General features: G+C 35.3%; 4 protein-coding genes across 5 annotated transcripts; 3 read left to right on the top strand and 1 right to left on the bottom strand.

Moving 5' to 3' along the window:
* Nucleotides 1–2923: 2923 nt before the first annotated feature.
* LOC145597607 (UDP-glucose 4-epimerase GEPI48-like) lies at nucleotides 2924–8366 on the top strand. The gene is made up of 9 exons (XM_081653810.1): nucleotides 2924–3394; nucleotides 5129–5178; nucleotides 5288–5423; nucleotides 5678–5779; nucleotides 5915–6142; nucleotides 6418–6496; nucleotides 6756–6838; nucleotides 7403–7494; nucleotides 7618–8366. The coding sequence occupies exons 1-9, from the start codon at nucleotides 3212–3214 to the stop codon at nucleotides 7709–7711; spliced, it is 1047 nt and encodes a 348-aa protein (XP_081509936.1). The 5' UTR covers nucleotides 2924–3211; the 3' UTR covers nucleotides 7712–8366.
* A 1908-nt stretch (nucleotides 8367–10274) lies between these two features.
* LOC145598788 (GDSL esterase/lipase At4g10955-like) lies at nucleotides 10275–14079 on the top strand. Of its 2 annotated transcripts, none has more exons than XM_081655178.1 (3): nucleotides 10275–10529; nucleotides 11671–11790; nucleotides 12819–14079. In XM_081655178.1, exons 2-3 carry the CDS (start codon nucleotides 11714–11716, stop codon nucleotides 13798–13800), a joined length of 1059 nt encoding a protein of 352 aa, XP_081511304.1. In that variant the 5' UTR covers nucleotides 10275–10529; nucleotides 11671–11713; the 3' UTR covers nucleotides 13801–14079. The 2 variants fall into 2 exon arrangements, with proteins under 2 accessions (XP_081511304.1, XP_081511303.1); XM_081655177.1 differs by having other exon boundaries at nucleotides 10277–10529; nucleotides 11663–11790.
* A 6578-nt stretch (nucleotides 14080–20657) lies between these two features.
* LOC145596669 (uncharacterized) lies at nucleotides 20658–22839 on the top strand. Its single transcript, XM_081652888.1, has 3 exons — nucleotides 20658–22478; nucleotides 22559–22717; nucleotides 22804–22839. The coding sequence occupies exons 1-3, from the start codon at nucleotides 20658–20660 to the stop codon at nucleotides 22837–22839; spliced, it is 2016 nt and encodes a 671-aa protein (XP_081509014.1).
* Nucleotides 22840–24268: 1429 nt separating this feature from the next.
* LOC145596668 (uncharacterized) lies at nucleotides 24269–24895 on the bottom strand. The gene has a single exon (XM_081652887.1). It carries the CDS (start codon nucleotides 24893–24895, stop codon nucleotides 24269–24271), a length of 627 nt encoding a protein of 208 aa, XP_081509013.1.
* Between the last annotated feature and the right edge of the window lie 695 nt (nucleotides 24896–25590).

The raw sequence follows: 25590 nt of genomic DNA, 5'->3' as shown, positions 1-25590 counted from the left end.
AACTAAGCTAAATTGAACTGATTAGAGTTGAACTAAACTGATTGGAGCTTAACTGAATTGAACTGAGCTGAAATGAATATTTTATGAGAGAAGGAAATTAGGAGCTGAACTGAACTGAACTGATTGGAGGTGAACTGAATTGAAATTAAATAAATGTGAACAGACCCTTAATCACTATTTTAATACCTAACCTCATTTTTATTTTTGATTCATATGAGAAACATGAGTTTCAAAGTAATATCAAGCAAAGCACAAAACAAAAACCAAAAACCAAAACAAACCAACTACAACTACACCTATGGAGGGATTGAGCGTGGCATAGCTAGTTAATTAAGTATCACCCACAACACTTTTGTTTGTTAAGTATCACCCACAGAGCCACAACACTTTTGTTGAAATTATAAAATACTCCGTATATATAAATTTATAGACATTTAGTCGAGTGTTAAACAAACCATATTTCAATTATTGTTACATATTCAACCAAATACTAACACCATCTTTAACTACGTACAATTGCCCAATTGCACAATTGTATCCAATAACAGCTTTGTACAACATGTGTAACTTAATTAAACGGCCCTATATATCAATTACAAACACCCTTTAATAATAATAATAAATATTATTATTATTATTATTATTATTATTATTATTATTATTATTATTATTATTCTCCATAGTCAAGCACTAAAGCTTGTTTTAGCCAAATAGCTGAGCACAGTTACACAATCTGACAATCAAGCAATTTTTCCATACAGTTGAATTGGAAAATTTAAAAACACGATAATATTGATCAACTCAAATCCAAATTACTACAAAAAAAAAAAAAAAAAAAAAAAAAAAAAAAAAAGAAAGAAAGAAAGAAAAAAGAAAAAGAGAAAGACAACAAATACATTTCAAAAAGGCTATATAGAGCATAAAACATGAATTTATTTAAGATACTTTGTTGGCGTGTAATTGTCGAATCTTATATAAATATATAATGTACCGTAATTTTGTTGAATCTTATATACGTAGACGAGTACAAGTAATACAACAATATGACAATTTCATCTAGTCAATTTGATACTCCTATTATTTCCAGTCTCACTTCATACACCATTTGTGAGAGTGAAGGATAGATTAACTAGTTAGAACTTTTCGCTCGATTCCAGGGGATCATGAAATCAAATCTCATTATCCGCCTTGTGTTATGAGTTATGACTCTCTAAACCCCACAATAAATAAAAAATATGTACCATCTGTTATATAACTTTCAATTAACGAATCGATTTTAATTTAATGAGGAGTAGCAACAGAATTTTCATTGGACTATCAAAAATAGAGAGAATAAATCATAAAAAAGTTACAAGATAAATCCCTACCTTATAAAAAGTAGAAAATAACTCTTAGGAATAGTGTGCTACCAATTAAAAGTAGAAAATAACTCTTAGGAATAGTGTGCTACCAATTATACCCTCAAAAATGTGTACCAAATTGTGTGCAAAATGTGTATTTACTTTTTTACCCTCATTAATATGTTTACTATCATTAATATATTTAATGCTTTTTTTCTTTATTCATATATCATCAATTAATTCAGTTTTTTTACACAAAAAACATGTAATGTTTTTTTTAAATAAAAAAATTCTAATGTTTTACACTTCATATGATATTATTATTATTTAAAAAGAAAAAAAATTGTATATACAAAGAGACGGTTTATAACCAAGATACTGTTTATTTTTACTCATTTGTAATTGCTCTTCTTATTTACTATCTTGTTATCCTTTAATTACAACTAACGTTAAGGTTTATTAGCTTTTGAATAGTACATATAAAAAACATAATAGAATTTGAATGAGATTCATATTAAATAGTACAGTGATATTAGAGCAGACGAATGTTATCAAGAGGTATAAAGAACTTAAAATTTCTAAAATCAAGGGAAATCAATAGATGGTAGGAAAAAAAAATAGCTAGTATTAATTATTGAGAGAATTTAAGATAGAGGAAAAATTATATATTATTAAGTATTTAGCTGCAACATTTTACAACTATTACTCCATAGTCCATATGACCACAGGTCCACAACTCACAAAAAAACCATTTGAAGAAAAACACGCTAAAAATATTACACTAAAGGCCTGTTCATATTTACTAAACTGAGCTGAACTGAACTGATTAGAGCTGAACTGAACTGAACTGAATTGAGCTGAAATGAATTTTTTATGAGAGAAGGAAATTAGGAGCTGAACTGAACTAAACTGATTGAAGCTGAACTGAACTGAACTGAAATTAAGTAAATGTGAACGAACCCTAAGTATTATTGAAACATGCACATCAATAAAGCTAAGAGTTCTAAACTAACACTCGACGCTTAAAATATGAAGGGATGCAAATCAATTAAATATTATTTAATAATAATTTTGAAATAACACTATCAAACTTTTTAGGGTTCTAAAAAATAATTGTCTTAAAATATTTTTTGTGGCTTTCTTATACTATTCTACAAATATACCACATAGACACATAAAGTAGATAGTGAACGTATTAAAATTACCAGGTCTACCACCTAAACCAACGGTATAAATACATGTCAATAAAAATTCTCCGCAAGAGCTAGCCGGATGCGCGCGTAGGATACCCTAGTTTCATAAAATTCTAGTTTTAGAGAATAAATAAATTACGAGAGAAATTCATAATGCGCCTAGCCTAGTCGCCTTGCCTTACCACATCGGACTTGAAAAGTCAAAAGTCTTTCGCCAACTCAAACACACAAACAAAACACCCAATCGGATAAAATAAAGTTAAAATAACAAAAGGTAAAACGATAAAAATTAAAAAAAACCCCAAATAAATCTGCAAGTATCTCTCAACAAGTCTAGTAGTCTTTCCAATTTCCGTATAATTTACAAAACCCCATTGGGATCCCATCCCACCCCAAAACTTTTGATCAACAAAAACAAACAAATACAAATTATACAATCAACAATAACTCCAACCAACACAATTAGCTGCGCCCTTGCGGGAATGTTCTGTTATATATACTCTTCTTCCTCCTCCTTCTCCCTTACACCCTTCAACCACCTTTTTTCTCTCTCTTTCCTCTTTCTCTCTCTAACCCCTTCTCTCTCTTCATCCTCCATTTCAACTCCTACTCTCAGATAGATCTTTCTAGAACCACCCAATTCCACCGGCTATTACCTGTTACTTCGTCTTTCAATCAATGGCTAAGAATATTCTCGTCACCGGTGGTGCCGGTTACATTGGTAGTCATACCGTTGTTCAGCTTTTACTCGGCGGTTATAAGGTAGTTGTCATTGATAATCTCGATAACTCCTCGGAAATCGCTCTTCACCGAGTCAAGGAACTCACCGCTGAGTTCTCCTCCAATCTCTCCTTTCACCAGGTCATTCATTTGATTTTTAATTTGTTTGTTTTGTGGAATTTTCATTGATTTTTGATTTAATTTTGGGTTTATCGATTAGTCGGTGGATCGTGTAAATTCTTGAATTTAATTTTTTTTAATTTTAATTTTAATTTAGGAAATGCTCGTTTCATAATTGTGGAATTTTGAACGCGTTACTTCGGGTTATTTTCGTTTTTTTTAAAATTTAATTTTGGGGGAATTTTGAATTTGTTTTTTTACTTTTATTTTAATTTTAAATTTTAAATAGTGAAGCATGTGGTATCTTGTGAATATAATCATTGTTTTCACGTTCTTTGGTTGTTGTATACTTTTAGTCTTTTAGGGGTTGTATGGAATTTGCTTTATTTTTTTGGGTGGTGGAATAAATTCTTCCATTACATTTGGAAGTTATGAAAATGGTGTTACTATATTATTGGAAAAAAAGTTACGTTTTGTTATTATTTGTGATTATAAATTTACTAATAATAAAGTTTGGGTTTTATTTTATTATTGTAACGCTGACTTGTTTAATTTAATTTCTCTGCGTTAGAAGATTCTTATTATGTTGTTGGCATTTAGCTTTATTTGGTTGTCACCTTAGTAATTTTACGAATAGGGTGTAGACTTGTATAATACTTCGTACAAAGTACTGAGTACGTGTTTAAAACACACAATAACTCTATATGTCGAGGTTGAACTTTGATTATTAATATATCTCGTAATGCCAAGGTATAACCGATTAAAAAATATTGAACATTCATTGAGGTTGAACATTGATTATTAATACAGCATTTCTCATAATGTTGGAGTATATAATTGATTAAAAAATGTTTTTAATTAGATTACTTTATAATACTAAGCTCATGGTACACTTGTCAAGAAATTACTAGTTACTTCTTAAGGTATAATCATGTAAAAATATGAGTAATTAGTAAGCAATCCTCTGTTCTGGAAACAAATATTCTTGGAAGGAAATTATTTTATGCTGATGATTTTTTTTTAATTCATATATAGTATAATTCGTATATTTTAAAATTCGCGTGATTATATTAGAGGGAAAAAAAATGATCATGGAATGCTCCCAATGTTATGTTTGATCTTAGTAATTCAATTTTAATCAGCTTTGTTCGAGTTCTACGTTTTGTCATCATTAGTTATTTTATAATGCTAGATTATGGGAGAATGAAGTATAGTAACTAATTTGTCTAGATCTATGTCGTTCCAGCTCAATTCTAGTGCTAAAATTGAATTCATTTACCTTATGTCCGGTGGTATGGTCAGCTATTTTAATGCAAAATATGTTCATTTTTGGAACAAATGAAGCGTTGAGTATTGTTAAACATGTCACTATGTGAAATAAAGAGTCCGAGTAATGATGGTATGGAAACGGGACCATTATCATATAGAGTAGCTTTTCATTGCTTCTATGTTTCATCACCACTCCATGTGATATACTTAAGCAATTTGTTGTTCTTTAATTGCTAGATTTATAAATGATCACTGTTAATTGAAGTAAAGGTGAACCTCCCTACAGATATGTTGACTGCAGCAATTCAAATCTACAATAATTTTTTGATTTCTTGCATTGCACTTAGTCCTGAAGCCTTTTTGAATTTATTTTTTTTGCACATTGCCGGTCATCAATTTTATGCTGTTATTTTTCTTCAGAATGTTATTTTCCATAATCCTCTTTACGCAACAGAGTTCTTATTTTAAATTTTAACCTTGCTGCAGGTGGACCTCCGGGACAAACCAGCTCTCGAAGCAGTTTTTTCTTCAACAAAGTAAGGCCATTGTATAATCATTGTCAATTTCTCTAGCTCTTACTATAATACAAATTTCTCTCCTGCTTTATTTTCGTCTCATTTACATTCTTTGCCCTTTTGGTTCTAGATTTGATGCTGTCATTCACTTTGCTGGACTGAAAGCAGTTGGTGAAAGTGTGCAAAAACCATTGCTTTATTACAATAACAACATCATTGGTACAGTTAATCTACTGGAAGTTATGTCTGCTCATGGATGCAAGACGGTATAATTTTCCTCCTTTATTGTAGATTTATTATCGCATATGCAACCTTATATTTTCCCTTGATCTTGTGTTCTTGCTTGGCTGAATACATAATATATGGCCATATGAAAAATATGCTTTTTATGCCAGGTTGCGTTCATAGGGTTTTCCTGCAGCTATTTGTTATGCCTGCTTGTGGCCAGCAAACAGAACAAATTCATATTGTAACTTCGTGATAGTTATTTTTGCTGATTTTCTTTTTCTATACATTTCAGCTTGTCTTTTCATCATCAGCAACTGTTTACGGTTGGCCCAAAGAAGTCCCATGTACAGAGGAGTTTCCCTTGTCTGCAGCAAATCCATATGGAAGAACCAAGGTGTGCTTAAGAGTATATATAAAAAATTCTCATTTTTGTTTGCTTGTACCAAATGTCAGAAATTCAATGGGTACCTTCATTTGAATTCAATGATCAACTCCTCAAACTTATCTCTGCTTTGCTATCCTGTTTCAGCTATTCATTGAAGAAATATGCCGTGATGTTCAGAATTCTGATAAGGAATGGAAGATTATTCTTCTCAGATACTTCAATCCAGTTGGTGCTCACCCCAGTGGGCATATTGGTGAGGATCCACGAGGAGTTCCAAACAACCTTATGCCTTACGTGCAGCAAGTTGCTGTTGGCAGAAGACCTCATTTAACGGTGTATGGAACTGATTATAATACTAAAGATGGCACTGGGGTATGTTAACCAGGAATCTTGATAACCAATTGTTCTGAACCTTTGTGTGTCTAGCTAATGTGTCCTCCTGTTTAATTTAGGAGCTTTTTTTTGGTCCACTATTTAAAACCTTTAAACATATCATTCTGTTCCATTGCCTGAAGCCACTTATTTCATTCTCTTTTTCCTGTTGTTGGGCTAGATTATCTTTCTTACATGTCAAAGTATCTGAGGTTCTGTGAAATTAGATTAGAATTTACTGCAATCTATGTTTTCTAAGAAGAGTTGTCTTCCAGGTTCGGGATTACATTCACGTGGTTGATTTAGCTGATGGACACATAGCGGCACTGCAGAAGCTATTTGATTCTAACATAGGTCAGTGTATGCTAAAACTCCCAAAGTAAACTTCTTTATTCAGTGAGTTTATCTTTTTTGCGTTCTCCTTTGTCAAAAACCTCTTATTAGAGCTTTTGGCATGAAGCCATAAATATAGACTAGCAGTTTCTCCCCCTTATCTCTCATAAGATGCCTGGACAATTCAATGTATTATAAATAAAAACAGTAAACTTGTACTCCGTACAAAGTTAGTTCTGATATCTAGTAAATGCTTACAAACAAGGAAATTAATTTGCAGCCTGTGAAGTCTACAACTTGGGAACTGGTAAGGGGACATCAGTCTTGGAGATGGTAGCAGCATTTGAGAAAGCATCGGGAAAGGTAAAGACCTTTCAAACAATTTTCTCATCATAGCCATTTTAATTGAATTTTTCTGTTCTATTTTCTTGGATCGATCATATTTGCTTCTTCTGTACTGCTAAGTGTTTACTGTTTTGGCCACAAATATGTAGTTATATCCTTAAGAACTGTTGTTGACATTACTGTATCAGAATTTATGTTGTTAGAGGGCAGAATCTTCTCCCCTTGGTGTTCTGAAGTTGTTTACTTGCAGGCTTGGTTCACCCAGGAACTTTGATTGGACTTAGACTGGCATATTCTTAGTAGTTGGCTTCACTGTTTTTTCATTTGACTTCCATTTCACTATTATGTGGGATATAGTTATCTCTTCTTTATGGCAAGAAAATTTGCTCCTTTACTGTTTCCTCTGTTGAGATTAGTAAAGATCACGTTTTTGTCAATTTTATGTCATATGTGCAAACACACTGATTCTGCCATTTTGTGTCCCAACTCCCATGCATTTTCTTGCATCTGAACATATCATGGGGATCCCCATTTGCTTCAAACCTTGAAACCTTGGTGAACTAACTACTATTATTTTTTCAGAAAATTCCTATTGAAACAGCTGGGCGACGCCCTGGAGATGCTGAGGTTGTGTATGCCTCAACAGAAAAAGCAGAGCGAGAACTAAATTGGAAGTAAGTCTGACTGATTCAATGAAACTTATGACAGTCATCAACTGAAAGTCACTTGTTCTATAGATTACCTTGATCTTTAATCTAGAAACATTGGTATCTGACAATAATATTTTGCAACTGCAGGGCCAAATTTGGGATCGATGAGATGTGCCGTGATCAATGGAACTGGGCTAGCAAGAATCCTTATGGTTATGGCTCACCGGATAACGAGGACTGATTGATTCAACCAGCACAGAGAACAAATATACACACACCTATGTACAATCTAATCCCATTGGTACAGCCACCACCTGTTGCTACACCACCATACACCACAGTTTCATCCAGCCTAACTCTAGGAATATAGCATGAAAATAATGCTAGTAATATAAAAAGCCTATTTGTGAAGCATATAGTATTATGTTAGTGTAAATGGGCTAAGAATGTCATGTAACTATCTAATTTATTTTATAGGTAATTTTTAATAGGAAAAAAAAAAGTATATTCTATTGAGAAGATCAATTATTTTGCATGTGCTCTCTTTTGGGCTGAATTCTGCAAGCTGTAATTTGTTGGAAATTTCTTGAGTTTCCTCTGCTGGAAAGTTCAATATCCAAGTCACCCTGAAGCTGTTATGGTATATCTCAACAACCTATTCTGAAGCTGCTTGCTAGTGAATGAAGAGATGGCTTGAGCAACAACTTGAAAGGATGCGTTATTAATTTTTTGCCCTCTTCCCCCTCGATCGCCCCCCTCGACTTTCCGATTGCCTTTTCGGGCGTTTATTGTAGGATTATTATTGTTTAGATACCAATTATAGTGATATTTTTGCCTTGTTTAGGCTGCTATTTTTGATTCATTTAATTATTTGATTAATATTATTTTTTTAGTTACAGTGAACCGTGATTCTTTATTGGTACTACAATAATTCAAATATTGGATTTGTTTTATCTGAATAAGATAATGAAAGTTGTTCATGATGAAGTAGTTGCCGATTTTCTTCTTTAATCTTCAAATTAATTCCATGATACAACGTTATGATTTGATTCTAGTTTCTCTGACATAATGATGTGCTAATTGCGTGCATTCTACTATGTGACAAGTATTTGATTGAAAAATGCGTTGTATGTAAATATCATATCTTAATATTTTGTTCTAAACATGCGAAGAACGTGCGGTATTAGTCAAGAAGGCTAGTTAATAACCCAATACAGAGTATTGTTTTGTGGAATTGACAAATTGTTTAAAACATTTGTTTATTTTCTAAAATTCCAAAATGTCAATCTTGCCTAATTATTGGACGGGCTGGCCTGGTCTGAGTTAAAAGCTAGCCCTCTTTGATTTTTTGTTAAAGAGGTAAGAGGATTAGGCCATAAGCATTAATTAACATGGTCTAGACTCTATACTTCTATAGTGAGTTAGGCTAATAATGGAGACATATTTACTAAAATTTCCTTTTGTCATTGATTTAATTGTTGTGGTGTTAATCACAATACAACAATACACCTTATCTGGAAAAAAAAGGGATTTTATTTGAAATATTATTACAAAAATTTAAGGTCAAAATGATGTGATTATTGTGAAACGTAGGAACTAGGAAGTATAAGATTATGGTTAATAAGTTATATACATAGTACATTGACAAGAATTACTAAGTAAGATAGTTCAACATTCTATTCTTGTCACCTTATTTTCACAAGTTCGAAAATGACAAGCTTAGATGATATACATTAAGATGACAAGCTTAGTCGCTTAGATGATATACATTAAGATAACAAGCTTAGATGACATACATTAAGATGACAAATTAGGACTAATAATATCATACAAGTTTGAATAGTGATGACGAAATTTAGGCAAAGTGAAAACTAAAGGTCTATTCACATTTACTGAACTGAACTGATTTTAGCTGAACTGAATATTTTATGAGAGAAGAAAATTGGGAGCTGAATTGAACTGATTAGAGTTGAACTGAATTGAAATTAAGCTGATATGAACAGACCCTAAATTAATTAAATTAATGTCGCACAATTAGGGTATGTTCTCATTGACTGAACTCAACTGAACTGAACTGAACTGAATATTTTATAAGAGAAGGAAATTAGGAGTTGAGCTGAACTGAACTGAATTTCAACGTAAGAGAACAGGGCCTTATTTGAGCGCCATTACTAGTGAAAGCCGAGCGATTTAATTATAGGAAAACTTTTGTATACACCCGGTTTTCAGTAATTTACTGTACATCGGGTGCACTTTTGTCAGAGTTAGTGTTACTTTTGTCAAATTTAGTGTCACTTTTGTCAAATTTATCAATGAAGCATAAATATCTCTTATATATGTCAGGGTAACTTTTGTGCATTTTAGTGTAACTTTTGCACATTTTATTGTCACTTTATAACGGATGTTCAGTAATTTACTGGACATCCGTTTTATTTAAAAGTTTGTGTTAATTATATTACTAAGGCTATGTTCTCTTCATATTATTTTTGTTGAATTAAAATTATTTCACTAATATTATTATACTAATTTTGTTGACTACTTTTACTGGTTAAAACTTAATTTTTTGATTAATGAATTTATTGAAATAAATTTTTCTAAAATTTACCTGATTTATATTTCCAGTTCCTCAAAAAGATAAAACTTGTACTCGTATTATCTCTATTCTACAAATTTTAGCAAAGTACTAATATAACAAATCAATCCCAATTAAAGATATTCTTAAAAGGCCGAAATTAGGTGATCCTAGAATCCTACTCAATATTCTACCATGGCATAAAAGAGCAACAAAATTATCCTGAATATGATTACGAATTACTCCGTAATAAACTCCAAATACGACGCAGTTTAGTTATTTTCGTTATATACCTTTCAATTAAATCAAGTAACGTTAAAAACACACAAAAATCACTTTCATTCCTGGGATCTATTCTGTGCATCTCCTTGTAATTCCAGGTTGAAACATCTTAAACCTCCCACCCTTTTTTTTTGAATACGACATTCAAACATCAACCCCTTTTTATAACTAATACTATTGTCGGTTTTATTCTTCAATTTTTAAGGTAAATTACTCCCCCTTTTATTGTTTTTATTGTGTTAATGTTTAATTTTCTGGTATTCTTGTCATTTGATGAACCCCATTTCAAATTTCCTATTTAATTATGCAACCCCTCTTTGAATTTGGTTGGTTTTTAATCAATTTGAACATTGTTGTTTATGTTTTGTTGTAATTCCTCATTTTCATTTTTACCAATAGAGTGAAATGCATCTAAAGTTTAGAACTTTAGGGAAGAAATCTGGGTTTTAAGGCTCAATGATTTAGGTTCTTTTAATAAGTGTCATTTTTATGTTCATTGATTGGCAAGTTTCTTATGATTGTTAGTTTGGGATTTCATTTGATGTTTCTTTTTTTTTGGGAGCATGGAATATTACTGTTTTGATCTTAGGTGTTTTGGACTATGGAGCTTAGCACTTTACTTATTCTTAAGGTTTAGCACTTGAACGAATTTCGAGGCTTTGGTGCTGTTATATTGTTAACGCATCTAGCCAGATAGAATTAAGAAAACCCTAATGTGATTGTAGTTTTAGAAAAATCAATGAACCATTTGAAAAGCATATAGCATTGATTTGTTTTAGCTCTTCGTTTATTGAATATGTGATTTGATTATGCCTAATGATATTTGGCTGTTTGCTGAATCTTTTCTGTATTAATTAGCTCTAGCTAATTTTCATTATTGTGAATATGTTTAATCAGCTTTTGGAACAGACTTGATTTGTTGAGATGATGTGCTGTTTGCAGTTCACTAATAGGCTGTGGAATGTGTACATAAAATGCCAAATTGGTTCACTTCTCTAGGTTGTATGTTATGTGGTAATTGATGAAGATTTAATTCTTCAACGAGGGAATGATGTTATATAGTTTGAGGGGAAACTACCTATGATACGTGGCAATTATCGTAAACTCATAGTATAGCGTGCACTCAACTATGCTAAGAGCCTAAGATAAATCAAGTACTTGTGTGTGTGTGTGTGTTAAGTACGATCATATTTAAGGGGAAAATAGTCAACATTTTTATTTATAGTTCTAAAATGTGCACATGATGCAGCTTGTTGAATATAGCTATATTTGTTTGCTCACAGTCTGTTGTTGACTTGTTATGGCGAGACTACTTCTAACCCCTTATCCTGTCTTCAGGAGTTCAGATAGTACATCAGAGGTTATCAGAAAGGAGACCGTAAACTTGTCATGGCTATTGTAGCACCTGTATATGACAGGGAGAATTTCTACTCCATTGGACCATTGCACCTTACAGTTGTTGATTGGTAAGACCTTTATATTCATGACTATTTAGTTTGATAGTGTCGAGGGTAGAATGGTAGATTGAGAGTGTCAAGTCTATTAATTGCTTAATTACTGAGTAAACTATGCTATTGCTACATAAAAGTTATCTATGCTTTTATTTATATGCTACCAAAAAATAGGTGACAAATTATGCGTCTTACTTTTCAGTCCATTTGCAACAGAGCCAAAAGACTTACTATTCTTTGTCCTTGAATTGTAAATCAAATGTCTATGATCAGTCTATGCTTCTCAATTTTTTTGTTAAGCTGTAGGCATTTGTGCTTGGGATCTATTACAGGGGTATGGTTGTGTACGCATGACCTTCTTTTATACCTTGCCTTGGAAGGAACTCTTTTGAAGAATTTAGGCATGTTTATTTTGATGGATGTTGCAAAACAGCAAACGTTATGCGGTTATCTTGAATTTTGGGTTCATTGTCTGCTTTAATCTATGTATAGAGCAGCAGGTGTGGCTCTCATAATTTTGAGCTCCACAGATTTTTTGTCTGCCGTCACTTTTGCTTACATCACGGCTGGAGTTTAGATGTGTAGGTTTTCCTACATATGTGTAACTTTGTCACCTTCCCCTATTTTGGCTTTGTGTATTTCTCTCTAGCCTCTTGTTTTCCTCTTTCTATTGTTTTCCCTTGATAACTTTAGTAAAACATACTATTGGCATTGTGCTACAGCTCATTAAATGCCCCCTAACAAATAGATTAAGAAGGCAACCACTTACCCTATTGTTGTGATAGATAAGTGGCTAGCTCTTCCACTGGGACAGTGTGCCATTGGCAAAGAATCATTTAATTAAAATTGAGGTCTTTAACACGTCAGAAATCAAGGTATATTATATGTTTGAGCATTGAGCTTTGGTGTTTACCATGAATTTGTTACTCTTGTTTGCTTAGTTGACCATGTGTTCTAGCAACTGTTGTAAACTTTTTAAAAGGAAGTTATTTTTTAGTTTTATGATGAATGGGAGGTTAATTATTGCTCTTGACCATATTTAGGGATAATGAACATCACCGGAGATCTGTTGCTGCATCCCTTGTTGCTGGGGTCTATATCCTTGAGCGAGACCGTCAAGAAAACCGCGATGCCAAGCATGCTCTTGCATCCCCTTGGTGGGAGTTCTTCAATTTCCGACTTGTCAGACAGCTTGTTGATGATGTCGATCACTCAATATTTGGAGCCATATATGAATATGAGTTGAAAACATCCTCATCGGGTAAATCAAAGGAAGTAATGCCACATTATGTGATCGCCTTTAGAGGCACCTTAACCAGCCGAGACAGCGTAACACGTGACATCGAGCTGGACCTTCATATCCTTCGCCAAGGGCTTCACAAAGCAACTCGTTCAAGAATTGCTGTCCAAGCTGTAAGAGACACGGTAGCCTCTTCTCAACATCGCAACGTTTGGTTGGCAGGCCATTCTCTAGGAGCAGCCATGGCCATCCTTGCAGGAAAGGAAATGGCCGTGATGGGTACCTTCCTCACAACTTTCCTCTTCAACCCACCATTCATATCGGCTCCAATAGAACAAATTAAGCACGAGGGAGTCAAACATGGGATTCGAGTTGCTGGCAGCGTGATAACTGCCGGACTTGCGTTTGCCATGGCTGTGAAGCAGCCTCAGCAGAAGAACCGTTCAGTAGAGACTTTCTCATCTTTGGCAACATGGGTCCCGAACCTATATGTACATCCTGCTGATCATATATGTTCGGAATATATTGGGTATTTTCAGCACAGGGAAAAGATGGAAAAGCTTGGGGTGGGGCAGATTGAAAAAATGGCCACTCAGCATTCCCTCGGGGGTCTTTTGATGACAGCATTCGGGAAAGAGGCAGAGCCAGTTCATCTCCTTCCCTCAGCTTGCTTAACAATCAACTTGGCGGCTGCTCCAGATTTGAAGAAAGCCCATGCTCTGCAGCAGTGGTGGCAACCTGAGTCACAGGTGAATTTTAAGACTTGTGCTTATCTGTATAGCTAGTATTCCTGGGTCTGGAGATTGGAGTCTTTCTTAGAGGTTTTCCTTATTTTGTATTGAATCTGCATTCGTTGACATTGAATTGGGAGTACTAGTGGTCTAGTGGAGTGGTTGTGTTGTATTTAATTAGAGGAAGAGTGGTTGGTTCTAATTTTTTTTATACTGGAGTGACTGGAGATGTTCTAATATGTAAGTTTATGGTTTTAAACTTGTCTTTTGTCATCGTTGGATGCTTGCGATCTCTTCAAGTCTAAATCAAAGTATCAGACCTGATACCATGGTACATCACCCTGATTTTCAGTATGAATGGAATACTCTATGTTATTACTGGAGTATAAACTTGTACTTGGTCTATGCTTGAAAGTTCTCTTACAAAACGAAGTTACTAATATTAAGTTGTGGGAATTCGTAGACTTGTAGTAAGTAACATTTTTTATTTTTTGGGTGTCTAACAAGGGCGGGGTGATGAGAATAGATCCCAGGATCACCTAGAACCGGGAGGGGAGCTCTAACTACTTAACCACTTGTAGTAAGTAGTGTTTTGTGAGAAAAATGTTTAAAACAAAAAAGGGGGTGGGGGGGGGGGGGGGGAATGGAATGTATATATATTGTCAATACCAAACAAAAGTACCTTATTCAACTGAGAGTTTGTTAAAAAATCATCCGAGCTGCAAGTGCACCAGATGATGGGAACTGTAATTACTGGCATTTCATAGCACAGGTAGCAACACCATGATGCTAACAAGAAGTAGGTGCTCAAATGACATTCGAAGATATCTGCTAAGTTCCAGAACGTTATCACAGATTCACAGCTAAAATATTACATTTTGTCAATTACTAGCTATTACAACATTGGTGTTATAGTTAGAACACTTGTTTGACTACCTACAACTGCATAGTTAAAACAATTCTACAGGCCATCATTCTAATAATCTAATAAGAGTTTGGTAGGACACTCATATTTTAGTTAAAGCAAACCTTGATCCAAGGATTTTAATCCAACAAGAAGTCTCAGCTTCGCTTTGCACTCAGTAATTGCCTTCTCAGAGTTCAGCGCTTCCTCCTCATACACAGCAACCTCAGTGTTAGCAGTGTGGATTTTTTCTTGCAGATCATGTATTTGTTGTTGATGCATATCAATCTGCTGTTGATGTATAGCAATCTCTTTGTTGTAAATTTCTGTTTTTTGTTTTGCACTGTGAATCTTGGCCTTTTGTTCAGCATGAAAGTGTTTCAGCTCAGAGGGTGCCTTGAGCATAGCGAATGCTTGCTTTCCTTCATATATCTCATTGATCCTCCTTTTGAGCCATCCAACATTGAAGCATACATTTTCAGCATCTTTAAGAAAAACCAGCATTTTTTCAGCTTCAGATTTTGTGATGAGTGAGATACAGTTGGAACTCTTCAACTTTTCGACAATGTCACAGATATTCTGCATGTAAAATGAACGAATAGTGGGCGATCCAACAGAGCAGCTATCACCAATGTCCCCATACTTGTCAAGAATTGAGGTGAGGAGGTCCACAGACCCGGGCTTTACATTATAACCCCTCACACATCTCAGGCTACTATCACATCCTGCCGAGTCTACCTCAGACAAGGGATCATCATCGTGCATTTGCTCAACATACTCTGTAACATTCAAGCTCATACACTGCTGCTCATCTTGGTGAGTAATGTTTCCTTGTGATGCATTGACACAAGCTGTTAGTAGATTCCCGTGCACTGGATGATGAAGAGGAGTTATGTAATTCTCAATTGACTTGTGTAGCTCCTTAGATCCTACTTCAGCACTTTCCAATTTTACACGACCCTCAGCTTGAGTCCCTCCTGCAGACCCAAACCCAAATGCAGCATGTGTATCTTCTTCATTTGCAGCATTTGTCACTGTCTTGTTTGCTTCATGTGAGGTTTCCTTCTTATACAGGATGGCGGTGTCATTAGAAACCGTCCCTTTTGAAGGCTGAAATGTTATTTACCCTACATTAGTAACTCTGGTAAATTGATGCATTCATTTGAATTGTTACCCTTTCTCAAAGGTACAAATTCACAAGTGAACATTAAGTATTGAACTTAGCTAAACACGAAATTTTTTCAGCACTCTTGTGTAATACACATTAGAGTACAATTAACACCATTGAGGATTGAGCTCATTTTTAAACCCATGTTCAGTACAAAAATCTTTTAAGCAGGACAAAACTATAGCAACTTCATCAGCTCTTTCATACTCAGCGAGATAACAACTTACCACAAGTCAAATTGAGGAATCTTTTCTAAATTATGAATTGAACACATTAGGGTAGTATTAGTCACCAATATACTCCGCGACTACTCATTTTAGCTCAAATACTCATGTTAGATGCATGACACTCGATTATAATCAGTGGTACACTTCGACACTTCAGTTTGGTCAAAATCACAGTCGCACAAATTCATATTTCATAAGAATGTCATGTCTTACATTTTTTAACACACATGTCTAACACTTCTAGCCGAATCTGAGTAACATTAAAGGGTATCTATTTTAACTTAACACTACAATGTTGACAACTTAATGATATGATACAAGACCAGGCCATACTCAACTAAAAACTGCTGCATATTCCAGCATGATAGCACTAAACAAATTCCTCAAGTACTCCGTAACATTTTTCCTCCAAAAAAAAAAAAAAAAAAAAAAAAAAAAAAAAAAAAAAAACTCAAGTAACAGACAAAGACAAAGTATTTAACAAACTATTCCAACAATATATGACCCCAATTATGAATCTTAGTACTCCATAATAAATAGACTGTACTATATATCAAACGAACTTATGTCAAAAATCCCTGAAATTATGAAAGCATTAAACTTTATAATCAAACAAGCAAATAATTGAGCATCAAAAGTAGAAATATCTCAAACAATTTAAAATAAAAAATTAAAGTAGAATAAGACCTGATCAGAAGAAGAAAATTGAGGGGACTTCTTCTTACAAACTCTTTTTGCATACTTCAACATCTTATGATTCTCTCTATTACTTCCAATTTCATTTTCAAATCCTTCAGTTGATCCTCCTTTGCCACTTTGTCGTCGTGTAACCACCATGATATTATAATGAGCAAGCCCCAGTCCTGAGTGAAATTTGTTACTCAAGTGGCATATATTGTAATTTTACACAAATTTTTTTTATTATTAATTTTTTTGTTTTTTTTTAAAAAACCTTCTGTGGACGTTTTTACCCCCAACTTAAAAGTACGAAATTACATCCGTGCCCCTTGAGTTACATTTGTTGTTACTCAGGATGAGTAACTTGTATTTCCTCTATTATAATTGTAGGGATTAATTGATAGTTGATTGATAAAGATGAAAAATATGGGAGAAATGTAAATGTAAGTACTGTCCTAAGTAGTATTAGTACTTGTATAATTCATGAATTTGAATTTGAAAAAAATGGGTAAGTGAGGCAGTACATTTTTTTCTACTAAATGCATGTAATGACATGACGAACGGAGTTATGATAAAGGAATCTGAGGTTTTGCTTACCATTTTTAGCAATTTTGTTGCTTTTTTTTTTTTTTTTTTTTATAGGTGAGTTTTACGAAATTGCCCTTGTTACAGCACCTTAACTATGAAATGCCGAGTGAAATAAGCTTTTACTAGTAAACGGAGGGAGCACTATTGAGCATGCCCAGGTTCATATGTGATAGAAACAAGGGGTGTTTATATCATGGTAAATTCGTGTTTTCGTGTGTAAAAGTAAGGGCAATTTTGTTAATATTTATTTTTAGGATTTATGCTGTTTGATGGGAAGAGGACAGCACTAACCATAGTAGTGGCTGTTAGCCTCTCATTTACCCAAACCCAAGAACATTGATTTCTTTCAACACATATGCATCTTCTTTTTCAATTCAGGTAAAATTGTGTTCTTCAATTAAGCGAAAAACTTGACTGGTTTCTTTTACAAGGCTAGAAAAACTCCAACAGTAGTACAAAAACTGGAATTTTGCAATTCCAAATCTAAAAAAAATGAAAAATTGAAACCACCAATACGAAACCACCAATTGCCTTGGCTCCATGCTTAAATGCTTGACATTACCTATTAACTTGTTGTCCCCTATCTTCTTCACCCTCTTTCACCTTTCCGGTGAAGAATTTCTAACGGTTTTGCCACCGAATCAAACGAAAAATCCTAGAAAAATTAGAGAAATTGGGGCATGGCTAACCCTTATGGGCAAGATTTGTCTTGCTTCTCCATTGAAGTTGTTCATGCTTTTCAATTTCTCCATCAAAGGTTTTACAAAGCCATTTTCATGTACTACGTGAGCTTGCTTTTCTATTTCTCTCTCATGATAAAGATGAAGACAATTGCAAAAGTGAGCTTAACTCACCCTCAAAGCTGGGTTAAGGTAGATGGATGGAGCAATAACAGCGTGAAGTGTTATTTTTGAAGCCCATGTGCCCAATGTCAGAGCTTTTGCTGAGAAAACAATTGTTTATTGAGTTATATACAATTGAGAGTACTAATATTTGGACAAAGTTGCACTTAGAGTACTAAAGTTTATTTTTGTGTGAAAAGGGTACTCAACCCACAGTAGGAGGTAATATCTCCGGAAGCAATTGCCTATTACCGGTTTTCCTTTTTTTTACTTTGTTTTTAATTTTTTAAAAAGGAGTTGTCTAATCAGCTGTACTTGGGGAAGGTAAATCCATCATTACACAGCTCTTGGCGCGAGAAATGTAAAGCTGAATGCCTTTATATGTACTCTCTCTCCCCATTTGTTGCTCATTACTTCATCTAAACAGAGCATTCTCTCTCTAAAAAAAAAAAACTCCAAGTTACTGCTGAAGAATTCCGCCATTAATGTGGGAGTGCGACTGTGAAACCTCCAGCAAGAAAGCCAAGTTAGTTGAGCTGCAGTCTACACGAGGTATATTCTATTTTTTTGTCTTCTTCTTCATTATTTCGCCATTAAAGCTATGGGTATGTGTTTTTTTTTTTTTTTGAAATTGCTTTAAATTTTTTTATCATGTGAATCTGGTTGTTTATGTTGTGTTGATCGTGTTATTTTATGGGAAACTTGTGTTGTCGTGTATTTTTTGCTTAATTTGTTGCGTAATCGGCCTAAAAGTTTGTTTTTTTTTTTTTTAATTTTTAAATTTCTGTAAACAATATTCTTCAAGTGATTCTGCTTGTTTTTGTTGTCCTGATGATGTTATTTGATGGGATGATCTTGTTGGCTTGTTTTTTTTTGCTTAATTTTGTGTGAATTGGGTAGAATTGGGGTAGAAATTCTAGGGTTTGGTCTTACTGAAACAGAGTAGGGTATGATCTGGTGAAATCGATGTCTAACTTCATGAATTGACCTAGGTATGGACGCGCTTTCCGACGCTCACCCTATTTTCAGCGACCCTGATCTGCTGGTAGTCCACGTCTTTCCCAAGCCGGACTGGCTCAGTAGGGACAATGTTAAGCAGGTCTGCAGGAAGTGGCGTCTATGGTGGAAGACTCGCCACCTAGCCCGACTCCAACCCTTCTTCGGTCCACGGGCATCTGTGAATGAGTGGATCCTCAACGACCTAATCTACAATGATGGTCGTGACTTCCATGCATGGATCAACAACGACATGACCGTGTACTTTGATGGCTTCCCTCTGCTGTTCAAGGAGGAGGAGTAGGTTGTTGTAGTTAGGTTGGGGGGGGGGGGTCTGTGCAGCAAGCAGGTTTTTGGGTGTAGATGCTGCTAGAATTAAGCTTGTTTTTATGTTTTTTTTTTAAAAAATCTGAAGTTGTGAATGGTAGGATTTCATTGTCATGGTAGAGTAGGTTTTTGTGTAGGTGACAAATCATGAACAACATTTTGGGATTTGTCACTACCATGACAATGATTAGGGATATTAGAATGGCTTGGCTTGTATAGCCATTTTGTAATGGATGGTAATTATTTATATTAATGAAGCCATTGATGATATTGCCTCTTTTACACACTCTTGTTCTATTTATTAAATTTATGTATGTTAATTTCATATGAATTGCTGTTTATGTTATGAATGCTTCAAGATTATTTCCCAAATTCTTATTGTGAGATGGTTACTTGTTGGCAAAAAGTATGGATGCATTAAAACCTTGTATAGTTATACATCATGGAGGAATGTGGGTTGAAGGGGATGACATGTATCACAGGGGTGGTAGGGTGACTGTTTGTGATGATATCCCAGAGACTGTTGACAACTCTTATGTGAAGCAGCTTATAGAGTCCCTGGGATACACTGACATTGTTAAGCTTCACTTCTTAGACCCTAGGAAAACAATGAAAGATGGGGTGAGGTTTTTTTCTTTTGACAAGAAACAGTTTGATCCATTCTTGTCTTTGTTACTAGAGTGCAGAGTCATTCATTTGTACTGTGAACATGAGTTGTACATGCAAACACCCTTTGCTGTTGGAAACTTGGGGCAAAGTAGTAATCAGGGGTCAGGTGCAGGGACCTTTACTTCCTTGTTGAATGGATTTGTTAGTGGGTCTTTTGAGCCTAGAGTAAGTGGTGATGATGTGCAATTTTACTATGACAGTGAGGGAACTGATGAAGATGATGTTGAGTTTGTAAGTGCTAGAGACAAACTAACACAAGAAAAGAAGGATGAATTTGATTTAGAGGAAGAGCTAGGGATGTTGAAAAGGGTAGCAGAGTCTAAGGGTAAATCAGTGAACATGAGTGATGATATGTGGGAAGGTGGGAGTGATGAAGACAGCCCTAGTGAGGATGATGATGAAGATGATGTGGGCTATCTTGTAGCACCTGAAAAAGCCACAAAAAAGGGGTAATTAACAGTGAGAACAGGAAATCTGAATTTTTTTTAGGGCAGCAATTTGACAATGCAGTCATGTTTAGGAAGGCACTTACTGACTACTGTGTAGGTAGTGGGAGAAATATTAAGTTTTACAGGAATGACCCAAACAGAGTGGGAGCAAAGTGTAGGAATGAAGATAAGGGATGTTCTTGGAAAATATGGGCATCATGGGAGAAGGGTAAAAGAAACTTTGTTGTCAAAACCCATGTTGGAGAGCATAGTTGTGGTAGGCAATCAAAGGTGTCATTGCTGACCTCCACTTGGATTGCCAACACTTATGCTAATTGGTTTAGGGTAAACCCATACATGAAATTGCAGGACATTAGAGAAACTATTTGGCTAGAAAAGGGCATAAGGATTAGCAGGTTTAAGGCTTACAGGGCTAGGAAGAAGGGCCAGTCTTTGATTGTAGGGGAGTATGCAGAGCAGTACTCTTTGCTTCCAAGGTATGCTGCAGAGATTCTGAGAAGTAATAGGGGGAACACTGTGAAGCTGCAAATGAATGCTAATGTGTTTGAGAGATTGTATTTGTGCTTTGAGGCACTCAAAAAAGGATTCAAAGCTGGGTGTAGACCCTTCATCTCTCTTGATGGATGCTTCCTAAAAGGACCTTTTGGGGGCCAACTTCTTGTAGCTGTAGGAAGAGATGGAAATAACCAACTGTTTCCTTTAGCCTGGGCTGTTGTTGAGGTTGAAAGCACTGACAGTTGGTCTTGGTTTTTGTCACTTCTTGCTGATGATCTAGAGACAGCAACTAGAGTTGGGTACACTTTCATGTCAGACCAACAAAAGGGTTTGTTAGCTGCTGTTTCAGGTGTCTTCCCAGAGGCTGAGACTAGGGTCTGTGCTAGACATGTCTACTGCAATTTCAGAGGGGTTTTTGGTGGGGGTCTTGAATACAGAAAGCAATTTTGGACAATTGCTAAGAGCAACACTGAGAATGAATTCATCAATAACATTGAAATAATGAGGGTTATTTCAGCTGATGCAGCTGAGGATTTGATGAAAAGAAATTACAAGAAGTGGTGTAGGGCATTCTACTCCCCTATGTCATGTTGTGACAGTGTAGACAACAACATGAGTGAGGTGTTCAATGCATACATTCTAGGTTCAAGACATAAGCCCATCATAACAATGCTTGAGGATATAAGGGAGGGGTTGATGGAAAGACTCCACAAAAAAAGAGATGAAATTGGTAGGAAGAACTTAGTCTTATGCCCTAGGATACAGCAAAGACTAGAGAAAGTCAAGATTTGGGCAAGGGGTTGGAATGCTTTTTGGGATGGGGGGTTTTGTTATGGAGTTAGGAGGGGTGCAACACAGGACAAATTTGTTGTTGACTTGCAGAGAAGAACTTGCAGTTGCAATGCTTGGCAACTGAGTGGGATTCCCTGCAAGCATGCTGTTGTGGCTATTTGGAACAAGTCAGACCAGCCTGAGGACTATGTGAGTGATTTTTTCAGCAAAGAGAAGTACATGGAAGCATATGCTTTCCTGCTAGAACCTTTGAATGGTCCCCAAGAATGGCCCCAATCAGATGCTTCTGTCATTCCTCCAAAACTGAAAAAAATTCAAGGGAGACCCAAGACCAAGAGAAGATACCAGGCAGGAGAAACAACATCTACTGGAAAGTTGAGGAAGACAGGAAACCCTCAAACTTGCAGTTTGTGTGGAGTACAGGGGCATAACAAAAGGGGATGTAAGAATGTTCCAAAAGAGAGAGAAGCCCACCATCACACATCCACAACAGAAGAGCCACAACCTAGTGCTAGGGCACCTACCAGTTCAATGCCAATGCACATGAGGGGCTATGGTGTCTACACATATCCAAGTGGTTTTCAGAGAGTTGCATCAGTATGAACCTGTAACTCTGTCATTTACATATTCACACCTAAAATTACAATTATCTAACATGGTTTTTTCCCATTTTTTAGGTGCCTCCCAACCCTAGACCAACTAATCAGCAACCACACAGAGCTGTGTACACAGACATAGAAGGAGAGCAAACTGTGTACTCCTTCTCTCAAGATCACTACCCTATGTCAAGCCAACAAAGCCAAAACAGCAACATCATTTCCAGTCAAGCATTGCAGGTACATAAATTATTCAAAATAAATTTTATTTCTTGTTTAATAAAGTCACTTACATCAATGCACTAATTGCACTTCTTACTACACAGGACTTAGCAAACAAGAAGAAAAGGAAAACCAATTAGCTGCATGAGGTACTAATACAACATTCACTACACCTACAAGTTATCAATTTTTCACTAAATACCAAATTCCTACAACAATGAGCACAATAACAACCTTCCACAAGTCACAGTTAATGCCCACATTCATCCTAGCAGCCCTTTTTATTTTCAGCAAAAGATAATCACTCTCTATCTTTTTAGCATACTTGTTTGCTTGCTTCAATTGCTTCCTCATCTCAATGACTTCATTCTTGAGTTCCTGCTTCTCCTGCATAAGCCCCAAAATCACCTCAGTCTGCCATTCATTAGGGTCTTCCATGTCAACCCACCTAAAAAACTTGCAACCCCTCCTGTCAGTCTCTACATCATAATCAGGACATGCCAGAAACCTCCTGCCTGGGTTGTCTTTGGTCCAAGCTCTGCTCTTAGACACCAATAACCCACAGTGACATCTGCCAGAGTTGCTCAACCTCGACATTTTTTTTTCTTCAAATATATTTAGTTAAAATTATTTCAAGAACTGGAATTATATTGACTGAATTTTTTTTTTTTTTTTTGGTCTGATCAGAAGCAGTAGGAGAGCTTGGCTATGGAGGTGCATATATATATGTGGCAGTTTTAATTTTGGGGATTGTAACGGCTATATTTTAACAGCCAAATTACTTGAACAATTGCAAACATTAGTAGTCTCCAGCTTCAAACATTAGTACTCTCTGACTTTTTGTCAGAATTTTATATTTACCTTTTTTTTAAATATAAGGTAACCTGTTTTAGTGGGTAAGTTTTCAGATTAGTACTCTATCTGCAACATTTTAAACTTCAGTACTTCCCCTGCAACATTCCCCAAACATCAGTACCCTCAATTGTATATAACTCATTGTTTATTGGTCTAGCACGAAAATCAATGGACTTTTATTACAATTTTGCCACGATATAAACAATACTCGTTTATCACATATATTAACTTGGATTTTCTCTTATTTAAACTATGTTGTAGTTCATTCAAGCCATCCTTAATGCGAAAGAATTATTATATCTGATCTAGTCTGATTATTTGATTTGCTGTATTTGAAATAATTCTTTCGTAGTTTTTAAGTGATACGTCTTGACTTTTTTGTACTATTTACCTAATCTACTTTGACTAATGTTAATACTTTATACATTAAAAAAATAACCTTGTGGATGATACTTTTTGAAATGTCAAAGTTTTGCATTGATATGCATACACACAAATACGTTTCACTTAAAAAAAAAATACAAAGGGAGTACTCAACAAACAAATACTCCGATCCGTATGACTTAAATAAGTTTGACATAAAGTGAGGGATAGCTCAAGTGGTTACAGCTTCCCTTTCAATATTAGGAGATTTTAAGATTGATTCTCACCTCCCGCCTCTAAATACCATACGGAAGGGAAAAAAAAAAGTTTTAGCCTCACCGTACAGGTAAGCTAGCAAGAAACATAAAGCAAAGATCCATCTAAAATAACGACGCCAATACGACAATTAACAGTCCAAACATGACGATCGAAAAACCACGACTCAGACTTTCTTCCTACTATCTTCATCCTCAACTCCACTTCTATCGTCGGCTTCGGCGCCCTCTTTAATCCATACATGACCGGAATATACCCCAAGCCCACCGCAGACACCGGAACCGGGTTCACGTTTATAGAAGCCTCCATGACGTTCTCCATACCGGAGGCGACAAATCTACCGGGGATGAACAAGGAGCCAACTTGTTTACCGGCGTAGAAGACGTCGGCTGAGCTGCTAGAGTAAGAGAAGTCGGAGCGTGTAGGGTTCGAAATCGTGCCTTCAAAGGATAAGATGAAGCTAACGGTAGAGCCACTGTATGAGCCGATGAAGGTTGGGATTTGGACGTTGTAGATGGAGAGGGAGAGGTGTCTTGGTTTGTATTTGATGTAGAAGGAGATTAAGATTGAAAAGAGGATGGTTAGTGTTATAAGGATCATGGATTTTGATGAGTTACTAAATTCATGTTCATGATTATGATCATGATCAAAATCATGTGGTTGTTGAGGATATGGGTGAAGGTGAGGTTCTTCATTGACCATTGTTAAAGGGTTGTAATTTGATTATTGTTGTTGGAAGGAATTGGCTAGTTAAGAGGGTAAATAATGGATTTGAGGGTCAAATGGGAGGAGACTTGAGTGTGTAGTGGGGTTATATTAGTCAAGTCTATATTAGTTCTTTAATTAAAAGTTAAAAGTTTCTAATCATTATATTCGTATTATATGTGAAATGACTTTTAAGGGATAAGCTTTGATGGAGTATGTTGGAGTTGTACGGCTAGCTAGAATCTAGTTCACTCACAAAACAATATATACTTGTAGAGTCGTAGTACTTGGTTGGTAAGTACTCTGATACAGGTGGTTAATCAAAACTAAGGGCTTGTTCATATTTATTTAATTTCAGTTTAATTTAGTTCAGTTCAGTTCCAATTAGTTCAGTTCAGTTCAATTCAGCTCCAATAAGTTCAATTCAGCTCTTAATTTCCCTCTCTCATAAAATATTCATTTCAGCTTAGTTCAGTTTGGTTTAGTTCAGTTCAGCTCCAATCAGTACAGTGCAGTTCAGCTCAGTTCAGTAAATATGAACATACTCTAAGTATAAAATAGACGTAGTTTTGAATTTGTTTTGTTTATTTATTTATATAGATATATACTCGTATTACAGGTATGATAGGAATCACTACCTCCGATTTTTTGTAGTTGCAACTTTGGAATACTTTATATCTCTCAAATAATAC

This window comes from Chenopodium album, chromosome 20 (assembly GCF_948465745.1).
Source record: "Chenopodium album chromosome 20, dcCheAlbu1.1, whole genome shotgun sequence".
Classification (NCBI taxonomy): Eukaryota; Viridiplantae; Streptophyta; class Magnoliopsida; order Caryophyllales; family Amaranthaceae; genus Chenopodium; species Chenopodium album.
This window is presented reverse-complemented; position numbering and strand designations above follow the sequence as displayed.

Bases quoted from the DNA above. Each gene is read 5' to 3' on its own strand.
- LOC145597607 (XM_081653810.1), top strand. From the start codon at position 3,212: ATGGCTAAGAATATTCTCGTCACCGGTGGTGCCGGTTACATTGGTAGT. The intron at 5,424-5,677 runs GTATAATTTTCC...TATACATTTCAG, and splicing joins CTGCTCATGGATGCAAGACG to CTTGTCTTTTCATCATCAGC. The intron at 7,495-7,617 runs GTAAGTCTGACT...TTGCAACTGCAG, and splicing joins GAGCGAGAACTAAATTGGAA to GGCCAAATTTGGGATCGATG.
- LOC145596669 (XM_081652888.1), top strand. From the start codon at position 20,658: ATGTTTAGGAAGGCACTTACTGACTACTGTGTAGGTAGTGGGAGAAAT. The intron at 22,479-22,558 runs GTATGAACCTGT...CCCATTTTTTAG, and splicing joins GTTTTCAGAGAGTTGCATCA to GTGCCTCCCAACCCTAGACC. The intron at 22,718-22,803 runs GTACATAAATTA...CTTACTACACAG, and splicing joins TTTCCAGTCAAGCATTGCAG to GACTTAGCAAACAAGAAGAA.
- LOC145598788 (XM_081655178.1), top strand. From the start codon at position 11,714: ATGGCTATTGTAGCACCTGTATATGACAGGGAGAATTTCTACTCCATT. The intron at 11,791-12,818 runs GTAAGACCTTTA...GACCATATTTAG, and splicing joins CACCTTACAGTTGTTGATTG to GGATAATGAACATCACCGGA.
- LOC145596668 (XM_081652887.1), bottom strand. From the start codon at position 24,895: ATGGTCAATGAAGAACCTCACCTTCACCCATATCCTCAACAACCACAT.